This window comes from Spea bombifrons, chromosome 2, assembly GCF_027358695.1.
Source record: "Spea bombifrons isolate aSpeBom1 chromosome 2, aSpeBom1.2.pri, whole genome shotgun sequence".
NCBI classification, from domain to species: domain Eukaryota; kingdom Metazoa; phylum Chordata; class Amphibia; order Anura; family Pelobatidae; genus Spea; species Spea bombifrons.
This window is the reverse complement of record NC_071088.1, coordinates 52,605,973-52,627,268: the sequence shown is the minus strand read 5'-3', so window position 1 is coordinate 52,627,268 and position 21,296 is coordinate 52,605,973. Positions and strand designations below refer to the sequence as shown.

General features: G+C 40.8%; 1 protein-coding gene across 1 annotated transcript in view; it reads right to left on the bottom strand.

Annotated features, from left to right (window-relative positions):
• Positions 1–7,199: 7,199 nt before the first annotated feature.
• Positions 7,200–21,296, bottom strand: part of ADIPOR1 (adiponectin receptor 1) — a 64,449-nt gene continuing 50,352 nt past the window's right edge. Inside the window, exons 5-8 of the mRNA XM_053454240.1 lie at positions 20,448–20,634; positions 14,854–15,041; positions 13,385–13,578; positions 7,200–7,770 (exon numbers count right to left, since the gene is read on the bottom strand). Of these exons, the coding sequence (XP_053310215.1) occupies positions 7,642–7,770; positions 13,385–13,578; positions 14,854–15,041; positions 20,448–20,634 (698 nt within the window). The 3' untranslated portion in view covers positions 7,200–7,641. The remainder of the gene's footprint in view (positions 7,771–13,384; positions 13,579–14,853; positions 15,042–20,447; positions 20,635–21,296) is intronic.

The following is a 21,296-nucleotide window of genomic DNA, read 5'->3' as shown; positions in this document are numbered from 1 at the left end:
ATATGCCTTTTGACCCCCTATGTGCCACTCTGCCTCCAGAAATGCCTTATACCCCTATATGCCACTCTGGCATTTAGGGGGTTAAAATTAGGGGGCAGAGTGGCATATAGGGAGGTATAAGGCATTTCAGGAGGCAGAATGGCATATAGAGGGTTAAAAGGCATTTCTGGAGGCACAGTGGCATTAAGGGGGTTAAAAGGCATTTCATTGAGCACTCTGCCTACAGAAATGCCTTATGCCCCCATTTAACACCCCCCCCCCAAACTTACCGGTGCTTCTGAATCCGGGCAGTGTGTAGACGTCTACGTGATTTGCGTAGGCAACTTCCGCTGCAGCCGGAAGGATGTGCGGTTAGCAGCGGGGGTTGTCTACACGCTGCCCCGGCTACATGACCGGGGAGTCAGAAGCACTGGTAAGTTTGGGGGTGCTAAATGGGGGCATAAGACAGGAGGATCCAGGTCCCCTGCAGCGCTGAGGGGGGTCTGGGTCTTAGTCTCATAGTCAAACCTTTTTGAGGTCTGATTATAAGACGATCCCGACCCCAATACCTTACTAGCCTTAGCAACTGCTGACTGACATTGCACATTGTTGCCTATAACAATTCCCAAATCCTTTTCGTTTTTTGTTATCCCTAATTTACTACAGTTTAGGGTGTAAGTTGCTTGTGCATTCCTTACCCCGAACTGCATAACTTTGCATTTATCTACATTAAATTGTATCTGCCATTTGTGTGCCCAGTCCCCCAGTCTAAATCAATCTGCAACAAAGTAATAATTGTAGTTTATTAAATAAATGAGTTTTTTGTCATCTGAAAACACGAAAACATGACTTTCAATGCCTATTGCAAGATCATTTGTAAATTTGTTGAATAAAATTGGTCCCAGAACAGAACCACCAGGGACACCACTTACCACTTTTGACCAGCTTGAAAAATTACCATTTATGACCATTCTCTGCTTTCTATCATTAAGCCAATGTTCTACCCAAGAACAAGAATTTCCATCTAGACCAATTTCTTTCAGTCTGAATACTAACCTTCGAAGTAGCTTAATTAGGGTTTTTTGCCTTCTTTTGGATCAAGAATAGGAAGGTTAGGTGGAAGGGTTGAACTTGATGGACTTAGGTATTTTTTCAACCTTATGAACTACGTAACCTATTGTGTGGAGCCGTGTCAAATGCCTTGGCAAAATCCATGTAGATTACTTCCACTGCAACACCTTGATCTTACTTCTTCGTAGAATGCAATTAAGTTAGTTTGGCATGACCTATGTTTCATAAAACCATGCTGATTTTTGCTAATAACACTGTTCTTCCCAATGAATTCCTGATTATCCCCCAACAACCCTTCAAATGCTTTCCCAGCCACAGAAGTTAAACTCACAGGTCTATGATTTCCTGGCAAAGAGTTTGAACTCTTTTTGAATATAGGAATCTGCCTACATCTTCTTCAGCCCTCTGGTACAATTCCTGAAAGAAAATAATTCTGGAAGATTAAAACAGAGGTTCACTTATTTCCACACCTAGCTCCTTAAGTACCCGTGGGTGAATACTGTCAGGCCCAGGAGCTTTGTTTGCATTAACTTTCTTTAGTTGCTGCAGCACCTTGTCCTGAGTCATCCAATCACAATTTGTGTGCAAGTTTTTTTCAGTAATCATTTGCATATCCATTGCCATAGGTTCCTCCTTAAAAGATACTGAGGAAAAATAGTTATTTAGGTTTCGTCCTTTTCCTGGTCCTCATGAATACACCCATTTCTGTGCTCAGTGTACCTACACTTAAATGTTTGTTAATAGAATTTATGTACTTTTGGGGTTGGTTTTGCTCTATTTGGCTATCACTTTCTCATTTTCTAGTTTAGCCCATCTAATGACCTTTTTGAATGCATTACTGGCTTCCTTATAGGATGCCTTTGATTTTTAAATGCTTCTAACGCCCTTTTTTATTTAAAATGTCTTGGTTTACTTCCCCACTAAGCCACATTGGTTTCAATCTGTTTGTTTTATATTTATTACCCAATTGCACATACTGAGAAGTGTACCTTTTTAATATTTTTTGAAGATATTCTAATTTATGCCAGTCAATATGTTGTAATGCTGCCCTTATCTTATTGAAATTGGTCTTTTTAAAATTATGTTTTAGTATTCCCCATGCACAATTTCTCTCTTTTTTGAGTTCATTTTAAAAGACACATATTGTGATCACTATTACCCAAGTTCCTTCTTGAATGTTTGACAAAAGATCAACATTGTTGAGGGACAAGAGTCCTTTCTTGTTGGTGCTTGTACCAGTTGTGACATAAAGGTGTCCTTTAACAAGTTCAAAAACTTGAATCCCCTGTCATAATTACAAGTCCCTCTGTCCCAATTTATGTCTGGATAATTAAAGTAATCAATAATTAACGTGTTACCCAGATGTGCAGCTTCCCCAATTTGCTCTAACATTAACAGTAGGTGGTTTATAGCATATCATTTGTTGCAGCGGTCATTGATTTCCTTATTTGCCCAACATGATCTACCCATAAAGCTTCCACATTTTCCTCGTCACGTTCTACTTGCTTAATATTTGACTTTAGATCATTGTTGACATACAATGTAATCTAGTTACTTCTACAATAATAATAATCCGTACATATAATAATCCGTACATATAGCTCACAGAACTGGAGGACGCTTCAATCAGGTTCACACCTGACAGTTATTAATATAATAAATTAATATATAAACAGACTTTAATTTCAACAACACGGGCAATGTTTCGACCTTACGGTCTTTATAGAGTCATGGCTTTATTTGTGATATTTTGGAGTCCAGTTCAAGCACCAGAAATATTGGAGTGCTGTTCTGCTAGAGGAGCAGCATATGTTGTGGTCTTCACATCAGTGTACCCAGGATTCAGGGCCTCGCATTTGTCTGGAATTTGAAACAAGATGATGATAAAAACAATTTAAAAAAAAGGGAAGAAAAATTATCCCCTCTGGAAGGTCATTTGTCACAACGGTCTCATTCTTCTGGTTTAGTCCTCACACCTCTCATCCACCAGGAGAAGCGGGTGCAGACATGGATGCATGTGGGGAGTGTGGGTCGCTAGGCGTAATGGACACAGAGGAGCCCGAAGGCTGTGGTCGATTGGCAGGTCAGAGGCTTCTGCAAGAACTCCGGTTCATCGGATAGGCCCCAGAGAGCAATTTGGGTGTCGTTATGCTGCATGTAGAGAAAAGTGGAAATTTAAATTTTGACCTCTTAATCTAACTTAATTGCAGGAAGGTCCAGAGCAACTCAATGTGCAGCCATCTAGATCGAGCTCCAGGACACGCCCCCAGGGTGTCTAGTGTAAGAAAAAATTATAATGTGGGGGGGGCTGGTAAATCGAATAGGCCAAGTTCAAAGATGCACCAAAAATAGGACAGACTGACCAAATGTCAAAATTCCAAAAAAATACACACTACGCAAAGGTGGCCTTTTACCTCCCAAATAACCTGACTAACCCTTGCATGGGGGTATAACTGTAATCAGGAGATGTTGCTGAACATATATTGAGGTTATATTTGGCAGTAACACAGACCAGGAGCTATAAATTCATACCTAAAATATAATGTGTGTGGTACAAAACACAAAAAATACTACTGCAAACTTTGACAAAGGCTAGTGGTAAAACGTGTGCACGTAAAGCGTTAAAATACCAGCAGTTGACTTACCATGGGGTGGTTACTTTTTAATAATATATTGATGGGGTAAATTGAATTTGCTGGCTTCAAATATCTTCTAAATAGAACATGCTTTTAAATTCAAAATTTAAAAGCTAAATTGCACGTGTCCCAAATGTGGCCTATTACCCCTCAAACAACCCACCAAACCCATGCATGGGTGGTAGCATTGTAATCAAGAGATGTTGCTGAATAGATATTGTGGCGGTGTTTGACAGTGACGTATACTATCTGTTTATTCATACAATGTCTGTGGTACAAAACACAAAAAATACTACCACAAAAATTGTTAAAGGCTGGTGGTAGCATTTGTGCATAGAAATAGTTAAAATACTAGAGTGTCTCGTTTTCAACAATATATGGTTTGAAAGGGGAAATGAAGTGGCTGGCTTCAAAGATGTCCCAAATAGGACATGGGAGAAGTATGACCATATTTGAAATAAATGGTTTTTAAAGACATATGCTACATGTACTTATTGCTCTTTAACATGCAACCCCCCCCAAATAAAATATATTGGGTATTTCTGGAAAAATATTAGAATCTACTTAGCTGTTTTTTATTAGCTTTTTTAGATGAGTAAAATATTTTTCACGTAAAAGTTGGAAAAATACTTTTTTTCTAAATTTTTCACCATATTTTTATAGTAAATTATATGTGTGACGAAACCTCCATCACCGGGACCACCAGAGAGGCCTGACTGCCAGCCTCCTCCCTATTGACTATGGGCCCTGGGTTTGTAAAGACTTCTGTGTCTACCCCCCAGTTCCTCCACTACCTACATTTACCCAGCCCATCCCTGGAACTGGTTTTGGCCAGCAATAGATAGTAGAGGTTGGGATCCTATTGTATTGTTAATCCCGTTACTGGGAGGCAGATTAAGGAGGCGGTTTGTATCCCAATATCTTCATTATGATTATGTGTGTTTTGCTGGATATATCCAGCGCTGTGTGTGAGAAATAAATCGGTCTTTGTTTTGGTTTTACCCTACACTGAGTCTCGGCTAGTGACTGGGGAAAGTGTGGTGCTAAGGGAACAGGCTAAGGGAGCACAACTCAGCGGAGGTAGTCAGTCGTACTAGCCAGCTCCGTGACATTGGTGGCAGCGGTGGGATGCTTCCTTGCAAGGGGGACATCCAAACCACCACCGGGATTGATCACTCTGCGGGTAGAGAAGGAGCGATGCCAGGATTCTCAGCTCTGGAAGTGGAGTTCAGATGGCGTATGCAGGAGGCATGGACAAAACTTAGTGGACCTGTATCGGCAGAGGATGAGCTGCTGAGGAGGGATTGCATTCATCGGCGTCTCTGGTTGGAGGCTCTTCAATCGGAACAGGACTACCACGGTAAGAACCTCCCAACCTTTGAAGAAAGGTTCTGGCTCCAGTGGAAGATGCTGATGCTGTTTTTGGAGAAGCAGCACAAAGAGGAGTGGGTGGCCGAGCTGGAGGTGCTGGTCCAGACAGAGGTGAGGTTGGACGATGGCTATCGGGCTCTGCGGTGGTACGCAGCACAGCTGTGTCCAGGTCTGGAGTGCACAGAGCCCACCGAGGGCTATGACTTTGGAAGTCAGGCCTCTCCTGTGGTCCCAGTGATTGAGGGTTCCGTCACAATATGAAAATCTATAAAAATAATGGAATCTAAAGAAATACCTTCTTGTCCAGAAAAAAACAATACATAACTTGTGTGGGTACAGTAAATGAAAAAGAGGAAAATTACAGCGAAACACAAGAACCGCAGAGATGTTAAAACCGCTACTGTCACAAAGGGTAGAAAAAATAAAATAAGCCATTGTCACAGTGGTTAATATCCACCTACATTTCCATTTTTTCTAGTATTTTCTTAAAAATCCTGTCCCAGGATCATGAAACATTTTGCTTAGATCGGGATGTGGGTGCAGAGCAGCTCACTTGGCCCAAACACATTTATGGCATATACGGATACATAAGGAGAATATAATTTGCTTGGCTAAAACAGAGTCTTTCTAGGCAGGTGGTGTTGTGTATACAAGAGCAGACCAAATCTAAAGAATGGCAGCTACACCCCCAAATCTGAAACACATCCCCAGACTCCCCATGCCCCTTAGGGAAGTGGCAGAATAGAGGACACCATGGGACAATGGGATGCTTTAGATTAGATCTGATTGCAAGCCAAGCTACAATCTCTACTTTTAACCTTACTCACGTCAAAAGGGAGGGCAAGTCCATATTAATGCCTATGGTTTTGTTGAAGAAGCTCATAAAGGTGTGATGGTCATGTGTCTACCCACTTTTGGTCCTATAGTATATATATATTATGTAATGCCTCTCATACATACGTTGTGTGATCTTTCCAATTTAGGTAGCCAAAAACATCAGTGTACCGGGACCAGTTCAAGGTATGCAACTTTGATGTGTGCCAAGCTGTGTATATACGAAAATGAATTGGGCTATACTTGCTGCATATTAGTAGAAAAATAAATTAGGGGCACCTATCCTGCCTTATTGAATTGGTAACTATATTAGCTGGTATGTTTGCTCTTTTATGCAGCCAAGTGCAGTAAGGTATGTTAGTATATATGGAGTGTGGCGCTAATCATTAAAGGGTAGATGAGTCTTATGCAGCAATTCATCTTTAAAGATGCTATGTGCCCCAGCCAAGATATATTTTATATCTACTCCAGCTTTTCTAAATCATTTTCTGTTGATACATTTTTAAAATAGTTTGCTTTGGACAGTTTTACTTAACTATATGATTGATATAGAAATTTCCCCTTTACATAATAATGATATTGACATTAAAAGCAAATGGGTAATGCCAGCATTCAGATACAATGGCCAGGTGGACACATTCTTTTGGTCATATAGTGTAGCTGGCTTGAGTCTCTGAGACTCTGGCTGGTCCATCCCTTGCTGTATGAATGTCTTCTCTCTCTCTCTTTAATACCTCCCTGCCAAAATAAAACTTCACATCTATAGTGGTTGTAAGTGGGCAGCTCCCTTACTCATACACTCTTCTGGATTTCATTCCCCTACTGCCTCCCAGGTCTTCTTCCTGATCTAATGTAAGGTAGTTTTAATCGAGTTATTATACACAAAACAACAATTTCATGTATAACTGCCGCCATTGCATAATAAAATTGTGACACATTTAAAAAAAAAGGCCTCGTGTCAGGCAGCAATGCAACTTTTCCTAATGATGTGAAGAGTTGACAGTACACTTATTTTGAAACCAAACTGTTGCTTACTTGACAAATATGCCAGTTTTAAGGGAGATTTACATACATAAAAAGTCAGAATCGGAAAAAAATATGTAATACGTCCCGTGATTCAGTCTAATTTAATTAAATTAATAAATGTACATACCTCTTAAATTTGTGGCACAATGAGGAGCTGAGGTGTTAAACCCCTCTCTTTCAGTAAAAAATGGGAAATAGGTCATCCAGTCTTATGTTTCACTATGGCTGTTTGCCAAGTTAACATTGCTTGGGAATCCCTTCACACAAATAAACTGCAAACACTGTAAATGGAATTCATTTTAATCCAACCACACCTCAATTGAGAAAAAGAAACACTGTATGAACTAATCTGCTACTCACCAGAAAGGTCCTAATATAAGAAAAAAGTATACTAAAATAGTTGCACATAGAAAATATGGTGTGATTGGCACATAATACAATGATCATTTAAGATCAATTTAATCATCCAGGCATAGTTTACATGTCAGGGCAAACAGCAGTATTTTAGGAGAAACCTTGATTACAAATTATTAGAGCTACTGATTCTTTATTCTAACATAAGTCAGTATTCTATAATGCTACCAGCTCCTTTTCTTCCATTATTTCTGGTAATTGTGTTTAATTCTGAGCGGTAATGGTGATCATCACTTTTTAAATGAAGGTCAGCAGGGCATCTTGTCCAGCTACAAATGAGTTCTGAATCCTTTAACCAGGTACTGTGCTGTTACAGAAGGGAATCATCTGTGCAACCACCTTCCAAGCCATAACGGAATTCTTGTAGGTTGGAAACTCCATAGAAGTGGATAAAAGCTGCTGCCACAACCAGTACATGGAATATTTGATGAGACTGGAACTGAAAAAAAAGAAATGTAATAATAAAGTTTAACCCTAATATAAACCAAATATCTATATTTTGTCCCTTTCCACAGGCAGTAAGTCCATTATTTTCAGAATCAGTTTCTGTCAATATCTCAGTCTCCCTGGGAACCAAGAAGTGTTTCGGTAACAAATTCTTTGCCTGGAGGCAGTCTCTAGAAAACTTGTCTGTCTAGAATGTTGGCTGAATGCATCTGCTGTCCCAGTTCTTTTAACCTGCGTCTTGTTGGGAAATTAACCCAGCACTACTGGGTTTTGGTCTTTATTAGAATACAGTGGGGCAAAAAAGTATTTAGTCAGCCACCAATTGTGCAAGTTCTCCCACTTAAAAAATGAGAGAGGCCTGTAATTTTCACCATAGGTACACTTCAACTATGAGAGACAGAATACAGGAAATCACATTGTCTGATTTTTAAAGAATTTATTTGCAAATTATGGTGGAAAATAAGTATTTGGTCACCTAGAAACAAGCAAGATATCTGGCTCTCACAGACTTGTAACATCCTCTTTAAGAGTCTCCTCTGTCCTCCACCCGTTACCTGTATTAATGGCACCTGTTTGAACTTGTTATCAGTATAAAAGACACCTGTCCACAACCTCAAACAGTCACACTCCAAACCCCACTACGGCCAAGACCAAAGAGCTGTCGAAGGACACCAGAAACAAAATTGTAGACCTGCACCAAGCTGGGAAGACTGAATCTGCAATAGGCAAGCAGCTTGGTGTGAAGAAATCAACTGTGGGAGCAATTATTCGAAAATGGAAGACATACAGGACCACTCATAATCTCCCTAGATCTGGGGCTGCACGCAAGATCTCACCCCGTGGTGTCAAAATGATCACAAGAATGGTGAGCAAAAATCCCAGAACCACACGGGGGGACCTAGTGAATGACCTGCAGAGAGCTGGGACCAAAGTAACAAAGGCTACCATCAGTAACACACTACGCCGCCAGGGACTCAAATCATGCAGTGCCAGACGTGTCCCCCTGCTTAAGCCAGTACATGTCCGGGCCCGTCTGAAGTTTGCTTGAGAGCATTTGGATGATCCAGAAGAGGATTGGGCGAATGTCATACGGTCAGATGAAACCAAGGTAGAACTTTTTGGTAGAAACTCAACTCGTCGTGTTTGGAGAAGAAAGAATGCTGAGTTGCATCCAAAGAACACCATACCTACGGTGAAGCATGGGGGTGGAAACATCATGCTTTGGAGCTGTTTTTCTGCAAAGGGACCAGGACGACTGATCCGTGTAAAGGAAAGAATGAATGGGGCCATGTATCGTGAGATTTTAAGTGAAAACCTCCTTCCATCAGCAAGGGCATTAAAGATGAAACGTGGCTGGGTCTTTCAGCATGACAATGATTCCAAACACACCGCCCGGGCAACGAAGGAGTGGCTTCGTAAAAAGCATTTCAAGGTCCTGGAGTGGCCTAACTAGCCTCCAGATCTCAACCCCATAGAAATCCTTTGGAGGGAGTTGAAAGTCCGTGTTGCCCAGCGACCGCCCCAAAACATCACTGCTCTAGAGGAGATCTGCATGGAGGAATGGTCCAAAATACCAGCAAACCTTGTGAAGACTTTGTGAAGACTTACAGAAAACGTTTGACCTCTGTCATTGCCAACAAAGGGTATATAACAAAGTATTGATATGAACTTTTGTTATTGACCAAATATTTTAAATGCATTCAAAACATTGTTAGTGTAGACATCCTGCTGTCAATGCAAAAAACATTGGATGCACTATTGTGTCCTAGCAGTCATCATGACTACAATTTGTTTGGATGTAATAGTACACCCATAGAGGCATTAAGTAATTAGCAGACTACAATGCTTACAAATCTTAGCTTGATAAGACCATTGAACTTTTAGGCTACGTCTAAAAAAGTCTACATAAGTGTGTGACCGGTACCGATAAGATCATTAGTGATGTCAATTTTCAGCACTTATGTGTTGATGATCACATGATGTAATTTGTGATGCCATATCTGATGTGACACATGGAGAGTTGGAAGTTTGGTTTAGTGCAGGCCAGGATTACTAGTTCACCTTCACCACAATATACACTATGTGACCAAAAGTATGTGGACACCTGACCATCACACCTAAACTATATGGACAAAGGTAGTGGTGTCACAGGGCCAAGCTAACAGGCTATTATTTTCGTGTTAAGTTTAGCCGGGTCATGGAGCACTTTTGAGTCCAGTTTGTGATACCGTGACCTGGTAATATTTTATAATGTGTTTTATTTTATAACTGGCCCAGAGTCTGGATGTGGCTGCAGCTCCAGCCTTCAAAGGAAAAATCCTGTAACTGAAGCTCTTAATCAGCCAGCACAGCCCTGTCTACCCAGACGGCACCCCCACTACAGGAGGATAACACAGGTGGGGGAAAGCCATTGTATCCCTTAATCCTCTCACCTGATTCTCACCACATTTCCTGTGTACTGATGGGATTTGTGATGGGATGTGGCTGATGGGATTGGGTTGGGTTTTGTGCTTCATTGAATCAAGAAAAGATATAAGTTCGGTGTGTTTTGCAATAAAGAGAGTTCTTATTTTACTACGAATGGTGGTCTGACTGATCCGTGGATAGTAGGAGCGATCCATATGAGGGACTGACTGGTGATTCGTTAGTCCTCAACCAGGGGTACCCACAGCCTTGGGTATGGTGACCCTGTAACATGGCTGGCAGCGGTGGGACGAATCCCACGATTTGGGTGAAGTTCAAACCATCAGCCGGGACCCCGACCGCAGATATATGGAGCGGATCTACAACAGCCTAAGACGGGAGACGCTGAAAGATCTACTAAAAGCTCAGGGTCGGTCAACTAGTGGAAATACTAAGGCTACCCTGATAGCGGAGCTGAGAGAAATGGATCAGTCTCAAGATGCCCGGGAAGAGAGCCTCGGACTGAGCACGAGATAGACCAGTACCTGAAGGTCTTTGAGAGACAGTGCCTTACCCTGCAATTGGAGCCGAACAAATGGGTGCTGCTCTTGGTGAGAAACTCTGTGTCCAGTTTGTGATACTGTGACCCGGTAATATTTTATAATGTGTTTTATTTTATAACCGGCCCAGAGACTGAATGTGGCTGCAGCTCCAGCCTTCAAAGGAACAATCCTGTAATCTGTCTGGAGCTCTTAATCAGCCAGCACAGGTAGGGGGAAATCCCCTCCCTTGATACATTTCCTGTGTGCTGATGGGATTTGTGATGGCATGTGACTGATGGGATTGGGAGCTGGGTTTTGTGCTCATTGAATTAAGGATAGATATAAGTTTGGTGTGTTTTGCAATAAAGAGAGTTCTTATTTTACTCAGCCATCAAACAGGGGTACCCAGTCTTGGGTACGGTGACCCTGTAACAAGTGGGACCTCTTAATTATTCAATCACAGCCATTGCCACAGGTTTATAAAATTACCACCTAGCCATGCAGTCTGCCTTTACAAATATTTGTGAAAAAATGGTTCATTCTGAAGAGCTCAGTAAATTCAAGTATGGTGCTTTGATGCCACCTTTGCAATAAGTCAGTTTGCAAAATTGTATCCCTGCTAGATATTCTACAGTCGACTATAAGTGACAGTTCGGGAATGCTTGAGTGATGATGTAAGGACCGTGTGTTGGGGGTGTGCTGGCAAGCTGAAGGCTCGATAACGAGACTTATGCTCTTTTGCGAGGATATGCTGACAAATCTGTGCTGCTATTATTGATGCCACTTCTGCTGACCTGCTGACTTGGTTTATTAAGCCACTGTCCCGCTGTTATACTGCTACACCGCTCCTATACTGCTCCTATTAACCCGTCGCTGATTTATTAAACCACCTCTGAACCACGTTCCCAATTCGGCGAAGGCCGTTTGAACAGAACTCGTGGAAAGAGCTTCTGTCGGGAGGGAAAAGGCTACGGGCCATGGGGTATGTTTGTGACGGGGAGCCCTGTACCCCGACTGGGTACACCGATCAGTTGTTCATTTCTTCCTCCCGGAACCGCAAGGGTTAACCGCTTCCAGCGCCAGGAAGGGATCATGAACCAGCTCTGTATCCTCGATGAAGTAGCACCGTAGCCCGCCGAGACGCAGCCAAATCCGGTGCTGTAATTGTCCTGTAATTGTCCTGAAAAGGACAAGGAGTGATATAGCGAGCTCCTGAAGCATTACACCAGACTAACGTCCAGGTGAATAACAACAGTTTATTTGGAATCACACAGCCTTATATACACCACTCTAACAATGAAAGGGACATAATCACATTAGCATATCAATGCCCTGTCCAGACAGCCTGGCGCCATACTTAGGCCACCAAGCTCAGCAATGTCCATATAACCCCATAAAGAGCACAAGGCACTGTTATTTTTTAAGGTGCATTACTGGAATCACTATGGGCAATTCTCATGTACTGAGAATGCAGAGATAGCTCGGGGTCCGTAGAATATTTTTATCTAAAAAAGGATATGATCCGCTGTGGGGACCCCAAACGGTAACAGTTTAAAGTTTCAAGCCGCCTGACCCCCACTCTCCTGGAAATCATAGAGACTGGGATCCATAGGGGCTCCAAACCACCCCTGGTCTGTACCGCACCACCTGTGGGTTAACTCCACGAAAGAGCGCTCTGGTGGGGTCAATGGTGTGTGGGTTATGAGGGGTTAAAGTCCGTGGCAATTGCTCGGGTCCTAGCCGAGAAACAGTTCCAGAGGATTATGGCCAGGACCCGGTCAAGAAAAAAGAGCATGTGATAAAATGTTTGGCCCAATCCCAATTGAGAGGGCCCACAGATCATCAAAACCTCTCTAAAACGGACATTAGCAGAGACGTCATTGTATGCTTTAACAGCTTGCGGATAAAAGATATGCAGAAATACATACTATAGGAAATGAGGAAGAATCCAAATATTACATTTTTATCTTTATCCATGCTTTCAGATCTTTCCTTGTCAACCAGAGTGTATAGGAAGAAATTTGCAGAAATTACTTTGTGTCATTTTACTACTAAAATTCTGAGCACCTATAGGGAAAAAAAATAATATTTTTTGAGCAAGTATGTCTGTTTAAGGGAATTAATGAGTATCTGTAAATTAATGAGTATATGAATGTGTGGGGGGGTGGCATGGCATAGGGAACCTGTAATCACACTCCTATCATGTCCAGGTTCTAGAATGTGCTGGCTGCCTGGGCATGATAGGAGTGTGATTGCTGTTTATATATAGATATATACACACACATACTAATATTGTTATTGATTTTTTTTGTCCAATTTTGGTGCGTTAACCACAGTTTTATTAAAATTAAGTAACACACCAAAATTGGACAGAATGATATATATCCTCCTATCATCCTCATTAAGGACGAAACAGCTGTCCATGACCTCTTACCCGAGTTTTGTCTAAAGGCTGTCTTGTACAGCGGGCAATTACTTTCAAGGGATCCATGTATAAAGTGGATATAGAGGCAAAATTGTTGACCTTATTTGCATGCTCCTACCCAGAATCCCTTGTGGTTGTGGCAGCACCATGAGATTTCTGAGGGAAAAACAAGCCTTCTTATATATTATATATTTGGAGCATTTCTGCTTTACTCTGTGAAAAAATCCAGTCCTTACCCAGATGTCAAACTTGCCAGGGAAGAATCGCTCAGGAATCCGTGCTGCATATAGCCCTGCTCCAGTTATATACATCATGGCCATAAGGAAGAACCAGCCCATCTGACCCACAGTGGTTGCCTTTACAAAGCCTTCTGCAATAGTAAAATGAAGTGTAGGGACAATGCCACTCAAGCCAAGCCCTAGAAAAACACCTGAAATTGTAACACATTGGTTTATCACTCAAACAAATAGTGCATTATGCATATACAAAAGAAAAACAAAGTCGATGCAGCAGATAAAAGCCTATCACAACTAAAACCTCAACAGGTGTTTAGAAACACAGAATTTGCTAGCCAAGAAGAAACATTAGGCCAACCTAGACTCAGTCCTTGGTCTTGGTCTTGTCTTATATTCAGGACAGCCGTATGCACATCACATACATGTTTAAGTTCCTTTAATGTATTAACCTCTAGCACTTCTGCTTGGAAGCTGTTCCACTTATCAACCAGCCTCTCTATAAAGTAGGGCTGCAACTAACAATTATTTTCATAATCTATTAGTTGGCCGATTATTTTTTCGATTAATCGGATAAAAAAAAAAATTTAAAATTTTCATTTATTTAAAATAACTGGATGTTAAAAACAATGCATTTCTTGTTTTTATTTCCCAACCTGCCCCCCCCCAGTTATGCACATCTGAGCCCAGGCTTGCCACACTACCTTCCATATGTCACATTCCCCCAGATATGCCACTCCGCACTCCCATGTCTTATATACCCTATATGCCTTATACCCCCTGATATGGCACTGTGCTCCCTGATATGCCTTATACCCCCCAGATATCCCATAATGCCCTCATAAATTCACAGACTCGCTCGCAGCACGCTGACACAATACTTTTATAAATAAATACAGGATTAATCTTCACTGCCCCCAGAATTTAGATTCCCCTTAGTTTGCCCCCCCTTCACCTCTAACTGCACCTTACGTTAACTTTATTAAATGAACCCTCAGTCCTCAGCATTAAATTAACCCTAAAGACCCCATCAACCACAACTGCCCCTAAATTAACCCTGAAGACCCCATTAACTGTAACTGCCCCTAAATTAACCCTCAACACCCCATCAACCATAACTGCCCCTAAATTAACCCTAAACACCCCATTAAACATAACTCACCCTAATTTAACCCTAACCGTAACTGCCCCTTAATTAACCCAAAACACCCCATTAACCATAACTGCCCCTAAATACCCCATTAACCATAACTGCCCCTAAATACCTCATTAACCATAACTGCCCCTAAGTTAACCCTAACGACCCCATCAACCATAACTGCCCCTAAGTTAACCCTGAAGACCCCATTAACCATAACTGCCCCGAAATACCCCATTAACAATAACTGCCCCTAAATTAACCCTCAACACCCCATCAACCATAACTGCCATACAGCCCTACTATAAAGTAAAATATAAATGTCACTAATTACCTGCGCGGGTCGGCCTGTGCTTAGGTGTTGCAAAGCGATCCCACTGTGCTACAACAATAGCAGAAATGCCAAGAACACATACTATGGATAGATAAATGAGACGTGGTTGCGGGGAGCAGTAAAATGAATAATAGAGCCAAGGCACAAAGCTTCCCATGATCAGAAGTGCAATTCCAGAGTAATCCAACCTGGAAGGTAAAGAATGTTATGTTATACCTGCTGGCTGACAACACTTAAAAATGCACCAACTTAATGAGAAAAATGCAAAACATTTCCTCTGTGTCTTGTCCGGAGGCATCAAAACAACCACTTATTTGGCTAATATGGTTTATATGGAAGTACCAACTTTTGAGTTGGGAGCTTCCAGGGGTCAGGACACTTTTAGTATTTTTCCTCTAGGTATATTTAGGTGACAATCGTTTAGACCTTTTACCAGTAAATGTTAATTCATGTAAAGTATGTGAACAATTTTTTTTTTTGAAGACCTGACGCTTGGAAAATTCTTCTATTAGCTGTCTCTGCTCTTTTGTCCATGGTATCTTTTAGATCGGAAACCTCTTCAATTGGCAACGTAGTTGCCAATTGTCATCTTGACGTCATCTTGTAGCTTGAAAATTTGTTTGAAGTGTTTTGAAATAAATGCTTGTTTACATGGATTTTTCCACTCACGCTGCACAAATTCCATTAGGTGAGGCAAAATGGGAAAACCCTTTTTCTTAGCTTCTGGGTTAAGTAATATCTGGTTCACTTCTTTAACGAATTTCCCCAGTTCTTGAGAAGGAAACCCGGAATCGAAATCTGAATCTTCAGAACTAGACGCATCCATAGATGAATGAGAACATTCCCCAGATGACAAATCTGATGTGGATGAACTTCGCTCTCTCTTGCATCTTTTACTTGGCTTGTCCTGCAAAGTCGGTTTGGCAGCCTCTTTAAATGCCTGAAAACTTTGAGATAAATTGTCCTGGAACCAGGATAGAAAGGACTGCATATATCCTTCTGTTTCTCCTTTGCCAGGATATCCGCTAAACATTGCTGGCACGTCTTCCTCCTGTAGCCGTCTGGGAGAGGAGTGTTACATTCTAGGCAAGCTAAATGCTTAGACTTGCATGAAGCCTTTTTGGGAGGAGCAGCAAGCATTTTATCCTTCTCTGGTGATGAAGGGGTTAACATTTTGGTGTATCCCAGATAAGGATCACCAAAAACCATGTGGGGGGTCAGACAACACAGAAACCTGTCCTGACACACACTCTTGTGGTCAGACAGGCTTTCACAGCATAAATAGGCAGCCAAATTTAGACTTTGGTGCCAAAATCGGATGATCCGAGCCGCGCATGCCCCGTAGCACGGCCGGATCATCAGTGGAACGCATAGCCACCCGGGCGTGCTTTCCACTGTACTGCGCATGCTTGTCCCCTGCTTGCAGAAAAACACAGCTACAGACTCACTCTGTAATGCGGTGAAGAAGGAACAGCCGAGCTCCCACGCGTGGAGCAAACGGACTGCAGGAACCCCCTCTCGTCGGCAACAACCCGTGTGCCGCCCGATCCGGATCTATCGTGCTATTCCCTGCGGGACAAAAAAGAACTGGCTTGCGGTCGCCTGTAAGTGCGGTGATAGGGTAAAGGGGGGGTGGAGCTTGACCCCTTCTATCTTTTAAAGTGTTTGTCCCGGGGAAGAGAGCAAGCCCGCCGGTACTGCCACTATACGCTGGGAAAAGGTTTTACTAATAAATATTAATTCACTATTTTTTTAATTTCCTTTAATTTGCCAACCTGCCCCCCGGTTTTGCATATATGCCCCACGGCTTGCTACTCTGCCCCCCAGATATGCCACTCTATCCTCCAGATATGCAACTCTATCTCTCTGATATGCCACTGTGCCCCTGCCATGCCTTATACCTCAGATATGCCACTCTGCCCCCCAGATATGCTTTATATCCCCTATATGCCACTGTGCCCCTGATATGCCTTATACCTCAGATATGCCACTCTGCATATGCTTTATACCCCCTATATGCCACTGTGCCCACTGATGTCTGCGCGATGCGTGTAGACAAACCTCTGATGCTGGCCTGCACTGTCGCTGGAGCTTCTATGACTGAGCACCGGAAGGTCATGTGGTCCATCATAGAAGCCCCAGCGGAAGTGGAGGGCTGTAGCGGAGACTGTTTGCGGGCAGACGTTTAGCGACTGCCAGAGAGGAGGATCCAGGTCTCCTGCAGCGCTGCGGGGGATCTGGATCTTACTATTATAGCCTGACCTCTATTTGAAGTCCGATAATAAGACAAGGGGTATTTTTCAGAGCATTTGCTCTGAAAAATCCTAATCTTATATTCGATAAAATCGACTCAACTAATCGATAATGAAAATCATTGACAACGATTTTCATTATCGATTATTACCGATTATTATCACAGTCCTAATTAAGAGGTTGGGCAAACTGGATAGGCCGAATGGTTCTTATCTTTCATCACTTTCTATATTTCTTTACAATATGACTGCAGATACCTGATTTAACCCCTTCATGAGACAATACTAGATTTTATTGTACCCTTTGTGATAATGGCTGCGGTGCTTGTGTTAAGTTATAATTTTCTTCTTTTTCATTTACTGTACCCACAGTATATATTGTTATATATATTTTTTTTTCAGGTCAAGAAGGGCTTTCTTTCAATACCATTTTTCTGATTGTATAATATATGGTGAAAAATTTAGAAAAAAAAACTTTTACTCATCTATAAAAGCTAATGAAAAAAACTCCCATTCAGATTATATTTGCCCAGTGTTTAGAAATACCCAATGTTTTTATGTTTTTTTGCAAATTATATGGCAATAAGTACAAGTAGCTTTTTCAAAACCATTTTTCCAAATCTGGCCATTCTGCCCCTATGTCCTATTTGGGACATCTTTGAAGTCGATCACTTAAATTTACACCTATCAAACCATATATGTTTGTGGTTTTTTCACACACATTTTACTTTAGACATGAATTTACCCATCCTGGTATATGTCACTGTCAACACCCAATATGCGTTCAGCAACATCTCCTGAGTACAGCGATACCACCCATGCATGGGTTTGTTTAGGGGCTAAAAGGACACATTTGGGAAGTGTGCAGTTTTCAAATTAGAATTTTGACATGTGGTCATCCTGCCCTTGTGTTTTTTGGGACATCTTTGGGACATGTGTTATTTGGGACATCAAATCATATATTTTTGAAAACTAAATCCCCAGGGTATTGCAAATGCTGGTATTTTAACTCTTTCAATGCATACATTTTACCACTAGCCTTTGTCAAAGTTTGCCGTAGTATTTTGTGTGTGTGTATTTTTCCCCACACGTTTACACGTATGAATTTACAGCTCTTGGTATTTGTTACCCAACATGGGTTTGTCAGGTTATGTGGGAGGTGAAAGTGTATTTTTGGACCCGGCTGTTGTACTTTTTTTAAAAAAAATTAGACACCTCATGGGGATTTTAAAATGCCAGTATTTTAACTCTTTCCATGTAAGAATTTTATTAATTTCCTGGCATGGAAACAGTTTAAATACTAGCATTTGAAATACACATGAGGTGAATATTTAAAAAAAAATTTAATTGGTTGGGTTCAAAGATGTCCCAATAGGACATGGGCGCAGACTGACCAAATGTGGCCCTGAAACAACCAAACCTATGTATGGGTGGTATCATAGTACTCAGGAGATGTTGCAGAACACATATTAGGAATTCATACCTAAAGTACAATATGTGTGAAAAAAAAAAAAAGAAAAACCCACACACAAACAGGACTACCACAAAATCTGAAAAATGATGGTGGTAGAAATAGTGTGTGGATCCTGTGACATAACATTCTGGGATATCTTACATATACTAATCCTATTTCACAACACACATTTGTGCTGTATGACTGATGGGCAGTGATGCGGCACACTTCTTTATGTTCACTGGTTGACCTCATTATTATTTCAGTTTATATCTTTATTTGCACCTTCATGTATAAAACAATTCCCGTAGAATTGTCGATGGGCCCTGTTGTGCCGCTATGACTTCCACTGTATATTTTGATTATCATATCTGTATTGTTGTGCTGTACAGTTTATCAGTACTGTTTATCTATGACTTAAACTGTGTATTAACTGCTGTGCCCATATGTTCTATACATCCATTGAAACATAGCCTGTATACCTGATTGATCATATCAATTTATTGTATACTCACATTGTACTTGTATGTCATTATATTTTGCATTGTCAATAAACAGAAATAGTGTGTGGAAAGGGTTAATACCGCCATTTGAAATACCTGGGGGTTTTAAAAGAATATTGGTTTGATGGGGGTAAATTTAGCCAATGGTAGAGGGAGGCAATTTTTGAAATCCTGATGAGCTGTAAATGAACTGCAACTATTATTCAAATCAGCCATTTAGCCTGTGTGGTAGGCGAATAACCATCTCATCCCTGGAGCTCCTTGCAATTTTACTGCAAAACTTATTTTTGCTGTAAAAGTGATTTTTTTTCTCCCTTTACCATAATTTCTTTGGGATTGTAAGGGGAAAGAATGGTGTGTGCTTCTGTGAGTGAATGTATGGAAAGTATGGTGCGTGCTTCTGCGAATGAATGGCATGAAAGGCATGTGAATGGTCAGTAATTAGGGTTGAAGCCTTGACGTGGCATTACTGCTCACGTAGGAAGTTAAATTATGGCACAAAAAGTACACATTTGCAAAAACTACACCCCTTGGCACATCAAATGAGGGGCTGCATGTTTTTCTAGTACAAACCTGGGGTGCGCCAGACACAAATGAACATGTCGTTATGGTTAGAATTTTTTTTTTTCTAGCCAAAGCAACATATTCCATCATTATTTGTGCACTCTTAGAAATACATGTAGCCCCTCATTTGAAGCTCCAAGGGGTGTAGTTTCTTGAAATGTGTACCTTATGTACCCTAATTTAACTAGTTTTTATTGAGTCGGAAGTGAAAAAATACACTTTTTTCCCATTTTTGGCTTTATTTTGCAAACCTAATGAGACATACACATAGAAAAAGGGTATATTTGGAATCTGCTGGGTGTGCTGAAAAAAACAATATATGGTTTGTATAGTTTATTTCCAATAAATCTACTTCTAAACGCCTTTTAACGTGAGCTGCAGCAAAATGCTCAAAATTGCCTTAGCACCAGGGTGGGAAATGGCTTAGCAGCCAAAGGGTTAAGCATGTTTTTTTAATTTTGAAGATGAGTAACACATTTTTGAATAAAAGCAAAACATTTTTTATAGGAAATTAGATGATGTGATGAAAAAAATTGTATCCAAAGAAAGCCATTCTTGTTCTAAAAAAAACAATTTAAAACTTGTGTATTTTAAACGTGAGAGAAGACAATTACAGCTAAACATGAGCACAAAAAAAAGGTTAAAACAGCATCACAAAGAGCCCGGTCCATATTCTTCTTGTGTATACTGTTTTATGTTTTAGTGCATTTTTTTTTCATTTTTATACATCTGACAAACAACCAGGACACAGGATAGCAGCAAACGGTACTTATCTATGATTTTGATGTTAATGTCCGTTAAAGTAGTTATCTTGTTACTTACTTTGAAAATGTGCGGGACACTTTCTCTGAATGACAGTACACGGTATGGAAAAGCCAGGAGAAACTGAGACACAGCACAGCTCCCAGAAAGAACATGCCAAATACAACCTTTTCTTGCAGAGGAGCCATAAAGTACATGTTGGGTCTTAGCATGGTCAGAACCCCAAGAAAAAGGAACAGCATAAAACCTGCAGGGGTGACATGACCTAATTAGAAAACAGACATGAAAGATTCCCTGATGGCTGAGTGGGTATTTAAAAAACATATCAAATTATAAAGATAAACACTTGTACAATGAAATCATTGTGACACACTTATCCAAAAACAACTTTTTTTTTATAGATTTACATATAAGGACATAATAACAATAATCTGTTCCTAAGCAAGTCTAAAAATGAGGTAAATACCACCTCGACACATGATGTATTACACCATGTCTTTATTCAACCAAAATAAAGCCAAAATAGGGAAGGCATGTGTGCAAAAACAAAGTTCACCTTATGATTTCATAGCTTGTAGAACCACCTTTACCATGAATCGTTTTCTCTAAGACTATCAATCTCTTACATTCTTGTGGATGAATTTTGGCGCACTCTTCCTTTCAATGTTGTTTCAATTAATTGAGGTTTGCAGGCATTTATTTATGCACAGCTCCCTTAACACCTTCAGAACCAGGTTTTTGATACTAAGGTGGCGCTAAAAGACCAGAGCCGTTTTTGTGTTTTTGCTATGTCTTTCTTCAACTGTAATTTCTCTCTTATCAATGAGTGCACCCACAAATCATATATTGTTTTTTTCAGCACAAGTAGCACTTTCATTTGAAACCATATTAAGCTGTGTAGTACATTGT